The 17,292-nt window shown below is 43.9% G+C and overlaps 1 protein-coding gene across 2 annotated transcripts in view; it reads left to right on the forward strand.

Annotated features, from left to right (window-relative positions):
* NUP205 (nucleoporin 205) overlaps positions 1 to 17,292 on the forward strand; it is a 273,168-nt gene that overhangs the window by 253,648 nt on the left and 2,228 nt on the right. For both annotated transcript variants that reach the window (XM_068118821.2, XM_068118813.2), the window contains exons 38-42: positions 72 to 201; positions 1,177 to 1,343; positions 1,576 to 1,699; positions 3,759 to 3,887; positions 13,692 to 13,774. In XM_068118821.2, coding sequence (XP_067974922.2) covers positions 72 to 201; positions 1,177 to 1,343; positions 1,576 to 1,699; positions 3,759 to 3,887; positions 13,692 to 13,774 — 633 coding nt within the window. The remainder of the gene's footprint in view (positions 1 to 71; positions 202 to 1,176; positions 1,344 to 1,575; positions 1,700 to 3,758; positions 3,888 to 13,691; positions 13,775 to 17,292) is intronic.

Raw genomic sequence — 17,292 nt, forward strand, 5'->3', positions numbered from 1 at the left:
GCTTCTGATGCAATTCTCGATTTTGCAATTGAATGGTTTTGTGTCTGGCAATGCTTTTGGTGTGCTTACAGATCTGTGCTCATCTTATGGAATACTGCTACAAGTTGATGGTCCAAAGCAGCCCCAGCTTGCAACACACTTTCTGCCTCTTCACACCTAGTTTTGCCGAGGCCATGGGACAGGATTCCATTCGGCGGGATGGTAAGCTGGTTTGAGATTTGAATAATTGTCCACTTAAAGATCTTATTGTCCTGACACTTTTTGAATACAAACGGGGGGGGGGGGGGGGGGGAATATTGTAATCGGCTCCGTCTGTTTGTCTCTCTGTCACGTTATCTTGTCTGAAATGGTTGGGCAGAAATTCACCAGACTTTAGTTTCCGTCTGGCCACTCTGCCATAAAGCCCAGATCGGTGGAGTGTTGCATTGATGGTTGTCCTTCTGGAAGTTTCTCCCATCTCCACACAGGATCTCTGAAACTCAGCCAGAGTGACCATCGGGTTCTTGGTCACCTCTCTTACGAAGGCCCTTCTCCCCCGATTGCTCAGTTTGGCCGGGCGGCCAGCTCTAGGAAGAGTCCTGGTTGTTCCAAACTTCTTCCATTTAAGAATTATGGAGGCCACTGTGCTCTTGGGAACCTTCAATGCAGCAGAAATTTTTTTGTCGTCTTCCCCAGATCTGTGCCTCGACACAATCCTGTCTCTGAGCTCTGCAGGCAGTTCCTTCGACATCATGGCTTGGTTTTTGCTCTGATATGCGTGGTCAGCTGTGAGACCTTATATAGACAGGTGTGTGCCTCTCCAAATCATGTCCAATCAATTGAATTTACCACAGGTGGACTCCAATCAAGGTGAAGAAACATCTCAAAGATGATCAAGAGAAATGGGAGGCACCTGAGCTAAATTTCAAGTGTCATCGCAAAGGGTCTGAATACTTATGTCAATGTGATATTTCAGTTTTTTCTTTTTAATAAATTTGCAAAACTTTCTAAAAACCTGTTTTCTCTTTGTCATTATGGGGGTATTGAGTGTAGATTGATGAGGGAAAAAATGAATTTAAACGATTTCAGCATAAGGCTGCAACATAACAAAATGTGAAAAAAGTTAAGGGGTCTGAATACTTTCTGAATACACTGTACATATGAAACACATGTGCTTTGTTGTTTTCTGCTTTGAAGATGCTGCTGTGGCTTCAGTTCCTGGTTGGAAGCTATCTGGTTTGGGTGTGTTGATGTGCCTGATACGTGAGGCTTCAAACAGCTTCCAACAGGCCTACGATGGTCATCGGCAAAACCTGCAAAAATTTAAGGGCCTGGAGCAGCTCTCTGTGGATGAAATAAGGAAGGTGGGATCTGTTACCTGGCTTGATACCATGAGAAAAAGGACCTAATTGATATCCCACATTAAAAAGGCCCACGTGAATGTGACCTTGCTCTGATTAGTTGGGGTTCATTTGAGAGTACGAGACAGGGAAGGTGATTAGGAGAAGGGGTGTGCTGGGTTGTTGTATAGATGATGATGACGATGATGATGGCAACATTTTATTTTCCACACCATGCTTCATTGTTTTCTTTTAGCTCTCCCAACCGCTGTTACCAGTGGGTGTTGAAAAGTTATCTGCTGGCCACAGGCAGCATGCAGCACGACGAAGGCTGATCAAGATGGTCAACTACAATGCACAGTTCCTTGCATTGAGTAACTGTATCCTGACATGACGTTGAAGGAAAGAGTGCCACCATCTAAAAGTCTCTTTTTTGTAGCTCAGCCCCCAAATTTTCTGACATGATTATATGCATCTTTTCAGTGCTTCTGATCATTTCAGAGAGCAGTTTTGTATGTTAAAATTATTCATTTCAAATATATTAATTTAAACCTTCCATTTACTTGGTTATTTAAATTTTTTACGATGCATCTCTTTATTTAACGTCAGAATTATCCTTTCATTACCTTTGCCACCAAATGAGCCTGGCGTTGGCTTAGCGGCTAGGGTGCCAGCTTAGGATCCTCGGATCCTGGGTTCGAATCCCGGTCGATCACTGAATTAACGCCAGGGGGATTGACTCAGCCTGTCATCCTTCCGAGGTCGGCTAATTGAGTACCAGTTCACTGGTAATTCCCTGTGTGTCGTAAAAAGGCGACAAACAGGGTTGGCGGCAGGAAGGGCATCCGGCCGTAAAACATTGCTTCAAAAAGGGGACCAAAAAAAACAACAACAACCACGGTGCCCGAAAAAGGCCAACCCCCGCTAGCGGGGAAAAATGGCCTCTAAAGGTGTTTTTTTTTTTTTTTTACCTTTGCCACCAAAGGTGGATGGAGGTTGTTTTCAGCCCTGTCTGTCTGTGAACAAGATATCTCAAAAAGTTGCAGACTGATTCGGACGAAATTTGGAGGAGAGGTAGCTTATGTGACAAGGACGGAATGATTAGATTTTGCTGAAGATCTGGATACAGATTCGGCTACTAGAAATTTTAAAGTGATTCTTCACCATTGAGAGATTGGGGCAAAATGATGTATAGCAGGATATCTGAAAGTTGTCGACGGATTTGGGTGAAAATTGGTGGAGAGGTTGCGTATGTGAGAAGGAAAAATTGCTTCAGTTTTGGTGAGGATTCTAATCTGGATCTGGATCAGAGAATTTTTGAAGTGAGTCTTCCTCATTGAGTGATAAGGCTAAAAGCGATATTTACACAGCACGATATTCTAAAAAGATATGGACGGATTTGGACGAAACTTGGTGGGGACCGGTTAGGTGTGTGACAAGAACGAATCTATTCGATTTTGGTGAAGATCTGAATATGGATTCGGATTCGAGAATTATTTAATTTTTAAGTGATGCTTCACCATTGAGAGATTGGGCGAAAAGCGATACGTAGCACCATTTCTCAAAAAGTTGTGGACAAGTTATGACTAAACTTGGGGGGTGAGTTGGTTGGGTGACAAGAACAAGCCGATTAGATTTTGGTTCAGGTCCAAATCCAGATCCGGCCTATCAGTGGGATACAAAACATAAACAAAACATAAACTGTTCAGCCTGGCGGAGGTGTGGGCTCTGCCGAGTGTCGTTCTAGTTGGTGCTGTATCAATCAACCATGGAGAGCCGAGATGCATGCACACTTGCATTTAAGCTCTTTCGCTTGTGTTCGAATCTCAACACGGTCATAAACTGTCAACCTAGTGTTTCGCATGTTGGGCGAGGCATCGATGTGTGCACCGTCCATGGGGTGGACATTAAGCCAGGGGGAAGACCCATCTGCCAGAAATGGTTGTTGCTGAACATTGAAGATTCCATTGTCTTCAAAAAAAGGCGACGAGGTGGCAACCTGTACAAATTCCAATTCCTGCCTAAACGGTGGGTAGCAAAAGGTCTGTTCTTCTTGGACATACTTTGACATCAGCTTGCATTACTTGCTATCTTGGTGTGGTTGTCTGGGCAGCAGCTTCTGCACTATAAACAAATTCACCAAGTAGTTCACATTTTTCATGTAAGCAGCCATCTTTGACGACGAATGGCAAACCATTCCATTCGATAAACCGACCTTATTCCCAAGTAAATCAAGAATTTTAACAATGGGAACTTTATCAGAAAGGTATTATTATTAATTTATCTTTACTTTGGGGTGTCTCAAATTTGGCCGTTTTGTAATTCGCCAACCTTCGTCTGACACACTGCATCACAATGTTCTTGAATTATTAAATAATTATAATGCCCTCACCGAAGGTGTTTGCGGTGTTTGAACCAGTTCCTAAACTAATAATTCAGACACTCTTGAGACGTGTTTATTTATCATGTGGCGCCATCTGCAGTTCTACTGTGTGCACTGCGTGCCGGTCGATCCCTATGACCCACATCCAAGCGTTTCCAGCCATTTGCGTCCAAGACATTTACAAGGTATGCTGAAACTCTGACACATCCCTTACTTTTTCTCTCTCGAAAAAAATTTAATGCCGACGTTTTCTGAAGAAGCTAGAGATTATCGCTTCTACCCCAATGACCCCATTCCCAAACACTCCGTTTTCCAGATTATTGTGATTTCCCCCCTGCATCCTCTCCCTCACCTCTTTTCATTTGTTAGTTGTCGGTTGGTTTGTCCTTTTTCTGTTTCATCCCCGCTTCCCTCTTTCTCTTCTGGCTGTGGTTCATTCAACTTGTGTGGAACTTGCTCATCCTCAAATGAAGTTCGCTTCCCCATGATCTAACTCTCACTTCTGCTCCGCGAGAGGGAGGCTCATCAATCGCTTCAACTTATTGAGTGCCTCACTCAAAGACCATTCGAATCATCAGATGGGTACTCCCGATTATTAAATAGTTCAACACTTTTTAGCCGAGAACCTCTCGGAATGATAGATCAATCACCTTAGTTTTGTCCAAAGGTCATTCAATCTGGCAGTATGTGTGTGGCAAGCACGTGTTTGTTTCTTGCAAATTATGTAAGACATAATTCATGGCTAATGTTCTCTCTTGAGGTCAGGAAGTACCATTTCCATACATACATATATTATCGTAAGATATGTATATATATGTATATGTATATGTGTGTGTGTATATATATATATATATATATATATATATATATATATATATATATATATATATATATATATATATATATATATATATATATATATATATATGTTTTGTTGCGGATATGAGGATTGCATTTTTTTTGATTGTGTGTATTGTACTGTGGTAAATTGTTGTGTAACATTGTTTGGATATGGTCCCTCCTGCCTCCAGAGTTGTGTAAAAGTAAAAAGGGCGTCCCGGTAGTTAATTCCATGAAACACCACATTGCAGGACACTATAAGACCCTTGTTCAGTAGCTTATATCTTTATTATGTGTTTTAGAGTAAGGCCTTGTCTTCCATTAGAATGACACTCCATTGCACCAAGTGAAAGAGATAGATTCCCTTCATTCCCATTCCCCAAAAAACCTCCATTTCCCCTTTCGTCGATTGGCAATTACATCCCCTCCAAAGCCGCCATTGACCACGAGGCAGGGTTGGGGAAGAAAGGCGGGTCCCCACCTCGTCATAGAGGGGAGGAGTGAGTCAGCCCCACTCAACCAACCACGAACAAGGGGTTGGACTTGGAGAGGGTGTGGAGAGAAACATCAAGGAGGTTCGCGAAGGTTGAGGGGCGGGGCCTATATAACCCGCGGCGGGACGTTCCCCAAGAGAGTTGCAAAAGAGGTCCAGAGATGAGCTGAGGAAAGGAGAGGAGCTTTTACGAGAGATGAGCTGAGATCTGAGATGAGCTATGACGAGAGCTGAGTTGTGAGGTCCAAAAGCAGAGGTCATCCAGGGAAGCGAAAAAGCCTGCTATTCGTCACCTTGCTCACCAGCGGCAGCGTCTACAGCAGCAGCAGCAGCAGCAGCGTCCCCAGCAGCAACAACGCTCGCCAGCCGTTTGGGGCCTGGACGGCGGTTTTGAGCAGGGCCGCGAAGGGACGGCGGCTGCCGAACGTGCCGATCGTGCTGCCAGCTCCGGACCTTCCTCTCCTTTCCAGCCATTCCTGCCTGCAAGTTCCCCATTTGCGTACGTGAGTTTGTTTTGTTTGTTCTGTCCTGGGTAGGTAATTAAGTCTGTATAAGCTAGTAATTTTCACTGTGTCACCTGCGTTTTCATGTCCCCTGTAAATAACCGTGACTGCTCTTTTTGCTTATGTGTGTGTAAATAATAAACCCCGTTACTCTTCTGTACGTCTTCTTCTTCCTCTTTGCATTCGTCGTCTTAGTCTTTTCCATATTGAATAGCTGTGGCGTGATACGGCCAACGTCTGGGTGAATCGGGTGAGTCGGGGAAAAACTGTTCGGCCGCGGTACCTCCGCTCGGTAAATAACATCTAATCCGCGGACCGTAACTATATATATATATATATATATATATATATATATATATATATACATACACACATACATACATACATACATACATACATTATATACACATACATACATACATACATTATATACACATACATACATACATACATACATACATTATATACACATATATATATATACATACATACATACATACATACATACATACATTATATACACATATATATATATATATATATATATATATACATACATACATACATACATACTGTATATATATATATGTATGTATGTATATATGTATATATCTATATCTATCTATCTATCTATCTATCGATAATTCACCAAATGTCCGTCTGTCTGTCCGGTCGAAGATACCGCAAAAACGGCTGAACCGATCGCAGCAATATTTTGGGTGGATAATCCTGGGATCCCCTTGAGTAAAATAGGCTACATTGTTTTTCCAATTTCACCTTCTGCCTCCAGCATTTTCAGGTTTGGACTCCCGCATAACGTTATTTTCCCGGGTGCCGCACAAACGGCTGCACCGATCGCTGCACGGCTGCACCCATCGGCTGCACCGATCGCTGCACGGCTGCACCCATCGGCTGCACCGATCGCTGCACGGCTGCACCCATCGGCTGCACCGATCGGACTCGGTGACCTCGGTGTTACGGATTCGGCACATTATTATTATTGCTGTTATTATTATTATTGTGGGTTCTAAGTATTATGGGTATTGTTGTTTAAGGGAAATGGTTATTGTGGTTAAAAGGTTAAAAGCGCTCATGGTAAAAAGGAGACAGGAAATCGGATCGTGACCCGGAAAGAAAAGGCGTTAAAGAAGAAGAGCGCGTGAGGCAGAGGTGGAACGAGGCATTTTGTAAAAGCTCTGTACCCAGCGTGGTCGAGCGTCCATGGAGAGTGAACTTTGAGTCCTGGAAAGGAATCTCGTGCGATTGTTGTTATCGCTGGAGTCGGGGGAAAAGCCTGCGAAGCCAGGTACAGGTGTGAGATTCCGGAGAATCTTCGCCTAGAGGCTGCGGCCCAAGGAAGAACCGACCGCCATTTCGGGGACGTCGTGCATCGTTCGCGGAACCTTGGTTAGCCGCGTCCGCTGGTCCCGCCCTCCGGTGGTTTGCCGGGGATGTGTATGTGCGACAGCGGCCTTTGAAGAATACGATGCGGTTCGCGACTGCACGGTGTATGTGCACGTTTGGATAGCGTCTTTGGGATTCCTCTTTCCACTGCCAATTGGGGTTGGCTGGGACCACGTGATGGTCCCCGCCTTACCTACATCTCCGCACCCACCTCATCGCCATCGCCTCTTTGCCGGGAGCACCATTGTGTTCTAGAGACATTGAGAAGGGCTCTGTTGCAGTCCCTAGGGGTGCCGTGAGTTTGAGCTAGGTTACCATCTTAAGATTTGATTGTTGGGTTGATTGCCCCATTGTTGTATGGCTCTTTTTGGGTGCTTTTAATATAATATTTGTGCATTGACAACCAAGGGTGCGGTTTCCTTATTGATTTGGATGGTTTCCTTTGGTGGTTTCCTGAATGGTTATAATTAGTGATTGAATGCGACACGGAATAACATATATATCTTTCTGCCGGGTTCCTCTCGGGGTTTGGAGGTTACCGAGACCAGGAGATTGCAGAGGACCCCATAACACTCGGACAAAGACCTTTTATAAGGACATGGGTTGAATCCCTGCTTGAGAGAATGCCAACCCCCTCCCCGCCATCACGGTCGTCTCTCCAACTCGCAATCCCACAAGATATGCAGAAAGGACGACCCAAAACCGATTATCATCTTTTTGATTCGTATATAAACATTATTAAAAGTAAGTAATGACCTCGGCCAAAGTTCAAACGATGTGGGCTTAATCTCTGCATGAGAGAATTCCACATAGCTATTTGGGCGGTGTATATGCTAACAGATCGCTGTCTCCATCGTTCTTGCCAAGGCCGTAACACCTATCGGCTCAAAATCATTTTAACTGTTGACTTGGTCGTTTTTACAATGAAGGAAACATTAACAAAGTTGTCAAAAGTTTATTTTGTGATTAATTTGTGATTGGAGTTATGTTGTTTGGAATGAAAAAAAGAGATATCGATTTCAAGTAAATGACGACATGCTGTGATGGTTTCTACTTTCCAAATGTGAACTTCGCGGATCGCCATATGCAGATTCGCCACGGTCCCACGATCGATGTTTCTATACGTGACAAACGGGTACGTTTTTCATGGAAGGCCTTCACGAACTTGCTGTCCATGGCTGACGTGCGAATGAGGGTGCTACAGGAATGTGGAATTCATTGGTTTCATGCTTTAGTATTCGCCATATCTGCATTGCCTGTTTGCTTTTGGCCTCCCCACCCGTGCGTAGCACGTGTATCTCACTAGTATACAGTCACATGAAAAAGGAAGTACACCCCATGTAAAGTTTTGACTTTTTCAACATATTTCAACATACAGCTATTTGATCTTCATTTCAACAATATTGAGAGATAAAGTTGATATAATATAACAAATATCATGAAACATTTACATTTTGTCATCCATTGTATAATTTAAATAAACATAAATGCAAATTTCGCATGTGGAAAAAGTAAGTACACCCCTACATTTATCACTGCGTCAAATACCTAAAATTAGAATCAGGTGCACCAGCTCAGGTGCAAATGATGAGAACATCGTTAGAGAGGATCTTGGAGGAACCTGTCTTATTTAAACCTCAGACATTTAGTTTGGTTTGCTCTTTGTTGTTGAAGTGCGGTGTCACCATGCCTCGATCAAAAGACCTCTCTGAGGCCTTCAGAAAGAAGGTTATAGATGCCTACGAGTCTGGGAAGGGATTTAAAAAGATCTCCAAACAATTTGAAATCAATCATTCGACTGTCCAGAAGATCATCTACAAGTGGAGAAGAAACAACTGCCAACTTGTTCAGGCCAGGCCGCCCCAGCAGATTCAGCCCGAAGGCAGACCGCAAGATGCTGAGAGAAGTCTCGAAGAACCCCAGAATGTCATCACGGGACCTACAGGTAGCTCTTGCCACTGTTGATGTCAAAGTGCACGAGTCTACCATTAGAAGGAGGCTGCACAAATTTGATCTACGTGGGAGGTGTGCCAGGAGGAAACCTTTGCTGTCCAGAAAGAACATCAGGGCAATACTAAAGTTTGCCAATGAACACCTCGGCAAAGACCAGCACTTCTGGAACAATGTGCTCTGGACAGATGAGTCAAAGGTGGAGCTATTGGCCACAGTACCAGAAGACATGTTTGACGAAAACCAAAGACAGCATTTGACCACAAGAACCTGATACCAACTGTAAAGCATGGTGGTGGAAATATTATGGTTCAGGGCAGCTTTGCTGCATTAGGGCCTGTGCAGCTCACCATCATAGAATCCACTATGAATTCTTCATGCAGAGGGTACTTGAGGATAATGTGAGGCCATCTTTCGGAAAGTTGAAGCTCAACCGAAGGTGGACCTTGCAACATGACAATGACCTTAAACGTACCAGTAAATCCACCAAGGAATGGCTGAAAAGAAAGAAATGAAGGGTTCTTGAATGGCCAAGTCAAAGCCCAGATCTAAATCCCATCGAGATGTTGTGGGGGGATTTGAAACGAGCTATGCATGCAAGAAACCCCTCAAACATCGCACAGCTGAAAGAATTCTGCATGGAGGAGTGGGCAAAAATTTATCCCAGTCGATGTCAGAGACTGGTAGACAGTTATAAGAAACGCCTACTTGAGGTTGTTTCTGCCAAAGGGGGCAATACCACCCCTTAGAGCCAAAGGTGTACTTACTTTTTCCACATGCAAAATTTGCATTTTTTTTTTTTTTTAATTATACAATGGACTACAAAATGTAAATGTTTCGTGATATTTGTTATATTATATCGCCTTTATCTATCAATATTGTTGAAATGAAGATCAAATAGCTGTATGTTGAAATATGTTGAAAAAGTCAAAACTTTACATGGGGTGTACTTACTTTTTCACGTGACTGTATATAATTATACTGTATATCAAAGCTTACCTAATTGCATATACCCTGCCCATCTGGCCAAGCAAGACACCTGGTCACTGTACAGAGGTTGGGTGCTTGCCTTCCCACAAGTCAGTGATACCGTATATGATGAGTCTAATATCAATCTCGTGCACAACATTTGAATGCATAGCAACCTTTTGTAAGGAACTGAATCAGTAGTAATAATTTAAATCTTTCAGACAGTGAGATTGTCAGCATAGCAGATCAACCCATGTGCAGATGTTATTGGACGTGATGATGGATCTCCATCCCAAGGCAGACTTTTTAAAGCATTGCTGCTAAAGCATTAGTTGCAGGGAGATTAAAAGGATGCAGTATAAATAATCTTGTGAAATCACCTGCTTCAGGCAATATGTCATAATCCTTTGTGTAAGGACTTTGTCTTATTTCAAGGTTTGTTCTCCATTGAGCTAGCTGTTGCCAACAAGGAAATTTGCAAAAGAGGAAAGCGTGTCAGTTTTCAGAGTATCACCAGGTATCATTGAAGATGTGAACAAGCCATATAAGTTAGATTTTGTGTGCAGTGTCTTCAGAAAGTATTCACACCCCTTGACTTTTCTCACAATTGTTACAGCCTGAATTAAATTGAGATTTTAAAATAATGTCCAAAATGGAATTTAGAAATGAGAACTTTATGCAAATGAATTTAAAATAAAATAAAAAGAAGTGTCTTGCTGAAATAAGTACATCCAATTTCCTTTGATCATCCTTGAGATGTCTCTACAACTTGATTGGAGTCAACCTGTGGCCAATTAAATTGATTGGGCATGATTTAGAAAGAAACACACCTTTCTATGTAAGGTCCCACAGTTGACAGTGCATCTCAGACAGTACAACTCTACCATGGAGTCCAATAAACTGTCCGTAGAACTCCGATATAGAATTGCGTGATGTTATGAAAAGGTTCCCAAGAGCACAGTGAGCTCCATGTTTAGGAAATGGAAAGAATATGGAAATACCCAAATTCTTCCTTGAGCTGGCCATCCGACCAAACTGAGCAACCAGGCAAGAAAGACCTTGGTCAGCGAGGTGACGAAGAACTCAATGACCACTCTGACAGAACTACAGAGTTGCTTAGCTGAGATGGGAGAACCTGCCAGAAGGACAACAGTCTCTGCAGCACTTTACAAATTTAGGCTTTATGGGATAGTGGCCAGACAGAAGCCATGACATGAGAAAAAGGCAAATGACAACATGCCTGAAGTTTTCAAAATGGCATGTGAAAGTTTCAGACCATGAGGCAAAAGATTATGTGGTCTGATTAAATTAAAATTGAACTCTTTGACCTGAATGCAAAGCACTATGTCTGGCGGAAACCGAGCACAACTCATCGCTCATCTTATGCCCTCCCTACCGTGAAGCGTGGTGGCGGCGTGGTGGTTCCAACAAACCCCCCTATGGGGCTGGTTTTCAGCGGCAGGGAATGGGAAACTTGTAAGGATAGAGGCAACAATGAATGGAGCCAAATACTTGCAAATCCTTGAGGAGGACCTGCTTCAGAGTGCAAAAGAACTTGGACTATGGCGAAGATTTGCGTTCCAAGAGCACAATGACCCTATTCGTACAGCCAAAGCAACACTGGAATGCCTGGAGAACTAGAATGTAAAAGTCCTTGAGTAGCCCAGCCAAAGCCCAGACTTTAATTCCATTTCGAGAAAGAGTTTAAGATTGCTGTTCACCGACACTCCCCATCCAACTTGACAGAGCTTGAGAAAATGTTCAACGAAGAATGAGAGAAACTCCCCAAATCCAGATGTGAAAAGCTGATACAGACATACCCAAGAAGACTCAAAGCTGTAATAACTGTCAAAGGCATTTCTACAAAGTATTGATTCAGGAGGCTGAATAATTATGTAAATTCGATATACAGACTTGGCATTTAATATGGAATATTTTTTTTGTGGGGGTGAACTTACTTTTCAAGATGACTTAGAACCAAAGTTCATTGGAATTATGTTGAAATTATGCTAGATTTTGTTAATGTGACCTTTAAAAGAAACAAAAACCACATTTGACATTTCAAAGCAAATAAATTGATCCTTGAAAGTGATGTAAACTGATATCGAACTCGATTCACGGATAGTACTGTGTTAAACTTCTGTACGTTTTCCAGAAGTATCTCTTTATTTTGCACATTAGCCAAAAACATTTTCAACAAAAACAAAAGCTAAATTATTACTGGGATTATGGACAGTAAAATTACAGTTCAGTACTTCGTGTAACCCCCACGAGCATTCAGGAGAGCACGTACACGTCGAGGCATGGTGTTGACGAGATTTGCCAAGGTTTGGACAGGAATCGCTTGCCATGCAGTGACAATAGTCTGCTGCAATTTGCGCACAGAGGCAGGCTGCTGGTCCAAGTTGTCGATTTGACGTGTTAATTCTGCCCACAAGTTCTCTATCGGATTCATATCCGGGGACATGGCGGGCCACTCCATATGCTCTACACCACGGTCAGCAAAAAAGTGTTGGATCATGCGAGCATGATTAGGCCGTGCATTGTCATCTTGGAAGACAAAGTTTCCTTGAAAGGCTGCACGAGCAAATGGAAGCAATGTTTCTTCCAGAATGACCCTGTACTTGAACTGGTTCAGGTTTCCATTCAGAACAACCAGGTCAGTTTTGCCCCCTGCATGAAAAGCAGCCCAAACGGTCACCCCACCACCTCCAGCTTGGACTCTTGGCACTATACAATCTTCGTTGTGGGCTTCATGCACTTGTCTGCGCACTCGGACGCGGCCATCTTGACGATAGACCAGAAATCTAGACTCGTCACTGAAGGTCACGTGATTCCAGTGTCCTGGCTGCCATTGACGGTGCTCTCTGGCCCACTGAAATCGGCGCTGGCTGTGTTGTCTGGTCAGGTGTGGCTTTCTCAGGGGACGCCTGGCACGATAGCCTTCTTGAACCAGTCGTTGGTTGACTAGCCTTCTGGATACAAGCACATTTGTCAGTTGCTGCCACTCAGCCCTAAGCCGATTAGCTGACTTGGTACGGCCATTGCAGACTAACCGGTGCAGCTGGCGATCATCTCTCCTTGTGGTTCTGCATGGACGTCCTGGCCTCGGTATTGGAGTAGGGACACCCCCCTGAGCATTTCGTTTCAGGATCTTTGACACCTGACCTTGAGTGATGCCATACTGCCGAGCAATAGCATGCTTTAAATTTCGTAAAGCCACCACTCCATGACAAACAGCATTGTCAAGTTGACGGACCATCTCCAGAGGAAGCGGCAATAACTTTTGTAGACGTGCAGCAGTTGTTTTCCACTAATACAGAACGCAACAACCCTTATATACCCGATTGTGAAGCCAATCGTCAAATGTACCTGTCCTTACATTTTGTCACGCCACCTGTGATATAATCCTGTTATTGACTTCTTGCTGCGAAAGACAATCAGTGACATGGTTCTTTCAAGAAAGACATCACCGAAGGGTAAAAGAAACTCACCAGATTGATATACTGAGTTCAGAAAGTAAACCCAAGTGAAGAAAAAAAAAATATTCCATATTAAATGCCAAGTAGGTATCTTTGTTTTATTTTCAGTAAGTTTATTTAAAATTTTAAAAAACATGTTTTCACTTTGTCATTATCTGTATTTTGTGTAGATCGGTGACAAAACAAATATCAATTTAATTCATTTTATATTCAGGCTCTAACACAACAAAATGTGAAAGTCAAAGGGTGTGAATACTTTCTGAAGGCACTGTACATGGATGTTCATTTTGCTTGATGCAAGAGCAAAATTTTATTCTTGGATTTATTTTTTCTTTGTTTTGTTTTTAGGTATATTTGTGACAGATCATGGTTCTGACTTGCAAACTGCAGCCCTTTCTTTGACGAGGGTCACCAGACAAGATGTTGAACAGGTATGATGATATTGTTGCATGGACAGCGGCCATTCCCAATGGATACTGTGCACGCTGGGCCTGTGGCCCAAAGATGACCAAACTAAAGCTTTTCTGCACAGGCCTGCATCAAGCGGTTACCATAAGTTTGTGCACCAGTAGAGCTGTTCCCATGCCTTTATTAAACAGGCCTGCAATAATATAACTATCTTGGGTCCCTGACTGAACCCACTTGTTCATGTGACACAATGGTGGAAGCCACAAGGCAGCCATTCATTAAGAAATAAATATTTTACATAAGGATATGATATACCAAACATTATACACGGTAATAAACCGAGGCACCACACACATAAACACACGCACACATGCAATGGTTAAAATAATATGCCAGCGTCAAGTGGGCCTGCATCTTCAGCAGACGAGGACGAGAGAGGATGGCCACAAGCATAGGTCGCTGGTGGGAGAGGACTCAGTGGCCCAAAGTGACTGGCTGAAGAACACAAGGTCCTATTACAGAAGATAAGCACACCGGAAGTGAAATGACCACCTTTGTTTGCTTCTTCCTCGATTTGCCCCAACCAACCACCTTTGTTGGTTTCTTCCTCTGTTCTACCCCATGCCCTCATGGAGCAGCGCGCTTTACTCATCTCTGTCCCCATCACCTGCGATCAATCCCAGCTCTGGACATTGAATAAATGACCGCCTCCTGCACATTGACAGATAGCTGCTTGGAGGAGACGTCCCTTCCTCTGTTGTCAGGGGAAGGAGTGTCGGGGGGAGGGAGTAGTTATGGAACTTGACCTGGTCTTGCCCGCACTGCCCCACAACCTGGGTTCACAGAGGATAACACGAGACATCCTAACCTAGCTATTTATAAAAAGACAACCTCCCATCTCCTTCATGGGCAACATACTTAATACAGTATACAACAACACAACAACAGGCATTTTAAGGCCATTTTCCCTGCAAGAGCGGGGGTTAGCCTTGCGGTCCCCATGACAATCTTCTCCATTTTGCCCTATTTTCTGCATCTCCCCTTGTTAACCCCCTTGCCCGCATTTCTTCTTCGACCATCTCTAGCCAAGTCTTTCTCGGTCTTCCCCGTCCTCTACTTCCTTCGACATTCATTTCCATCACTCTTCTCAACCAGTCACTTTCATCCTTCCTCAACTTATGACCAAACCATCTCAAACTGTTTCTCTTCACAGCATCCATCACAGGCCGAGTATCGGCCGAATCGGCCATCACATCGGCCATCGCAGGCCGAATAAGTCGGTCAATTCCCATCATATTTCGCAATTCATCATTCGTCTTCCTCTCTCTCAACGATACTCCACACATCCACCGAACCATTCGCATTTCCACCCTTTCCAGCCTTCGTTGCTGCTCTACGTTCATTACCCATGTCTCGCTCCCATAAATCATAACACTTCTCACACATGCAGCATACACCTTTCCCTTCAGTTTCAACGACACTCCCCTCCTCGTCAGCACGCCACTCAGTTCCCGAAACTTCTTCCATGCACATCTCACTCCAGCAACCGTTGCCGAGTCTGATCCACCTTCTCCATTCAGCATGTCTCCTAGGCAACAAAATGTTTTCACACCTTCCAGCTTCACGCCGTCTCCAAGATCCAACTCAACATTTCCTCCATCTGCAACTCCCTCTGTGCACACCTTACACTTGAATGTAGCTGCTACACTGGTTAATGACCCTCTCATACCACTACATTTTTGATGAACCCACTCAGCACACATTGTACATTGAATGGAATTCACTCCGACACCCTTCCTGCACACAGCACACGGCCACTTCCCAGTTCTTTCCACCTCACCACATGCTTTACCACTTGCCATAACCTTCGTTTTTCCGATATTCACCTTCAGACCTTTTGTCTCCATACATTCCTTCCAATTGTTCATCTTCTCCTTCAGTCCATCCATACTTTCTGCAATCAACACCAGATCATCTTCATACAACAACTCCCACGGTAAACCCTCCTTTACGTTCCGAGCCAGCACCTCCATCACAGCTACAAATAGTAGTGGATTCAGTACCAACCCCTGATGCACTCCCACCTTCACCTCAAACTCACCATTGTTGCCGTCCTTCGTCCTTACAGCTGTGCGCGCTCTTTTGTACATTGCCATCACTACTCTGATGAACCATTCCTCCTCAATGCCCATGTAACTACTTTGCGTGGAACCCTATCGAATGCTTTCTCCAGATCAACAAACCCAAGAAACAACTTCCTCCTCTTCTCCATGTACTTCTCCTGCAACTGCCTCACAATAAAAAGCACGTCTGTCTTTCCTCTTCCTGGCATAAATCCAAACTTCATTTCATCAATCTTCACTTTCTTCCTTATCCTCCTCTCGAACACCCTTTCCAATAGCTTCATTCCATGCTTCAATAACTTTATCGCTCGATACGAGCCACAGTCCAGAGGGTCACCTTTCCCCTTGTATAGAGGGACGAGGGTACTCAGTTCCCTATCCACTGGAATGCGGCCTTCTTTCGCCACCAAATTTCAGATCTCTGTCATTCTCTTCACACCCCAATTTCCAGCTGCCTTCAACATATCTCCCACAACTCCCGTCGGCCCTCCCGCTTTTCTACTCTTCATTGCTTTTATCGCTTCCTCAACTTCCTTCTCGGTTATCTTCTCTGCCGGTCCTAAAACTGGGTGACTCTCTATGTTGCCATCCCATTCATTCTCTGCATTCAACAGTATTTCCATATATCTCTTCCATCTTCCTTTAATTCCATCTGGGTCCACAACGATTTGTCCCACTTCATCCTTCAAGCAACTCACCCCCATCACATCACACCTCTCTTTTGCTATCTGCTTTGCAATCCTGACTACCGCTCTCTGACCCTCTTCCGAATCCAAGCGTTCTCCAAACATTTTCCTACATGCCTCCTGCGCCTTTGCCACCTCTTTCTTTGCAGCCTTCCTGGCTGCCTTATAACTTTCATGCTCTGCCTTTTCTGCCCCCATGCCCTTCGCCTTCTGCCACTCCTTGAACTTCTTCCTCTTCTCGTCAATCTTCTTTCCAACTTCATCATCCCACCACCATGTTTCCGAGTGCCTCGGTGATCCTTTTGTCCATCCACATACCTCACCAACGGCTCCCAACAGACTATCTTTCATTGACATCCAACCACTTTCTGGACATCCAACCACAACCACTTTCTGATGTTCTTTCTGGACAGCAAAGGTTTCCTTCTGGCACACCTCCCATGTAGATCAAATTTGTGCAGCCTCTTTCTTATGGTAGACTCGTGCACTTTGTCATCAACAGTGGCAAGAGCTACCTGTAGGTCCCGTGATGACATTCTGGGGTTCTTAGAGACTTATTTCAGCATCTTGCAGTCTGCTCTTGGGCTGAACTTGCTGGGGAGGCCTGGCCTGAACAAGTTGGCAGTTGTTTGGAATTTTCTCCTCTTGTAGATGATCTTCCGGACAGTCGAATGATTGATTTCAAATTGTTTGGAGATCTTTTTAAATCCCTTCCCAGACTCGTAGGCATCT

This window comes from Myxine glutinosa, chromosome 1, assembly GCF_964187855.1.
Source record: "Myxine glutinosa chromosome 1, kmMyxGlut1.1, whole genome shotgun sequence".
NCBI lineage: Eukaryota > Metazoa > Chordata > Myxini > Myxiniformes > Myxinidae > Myxine > Myxine glutinosa.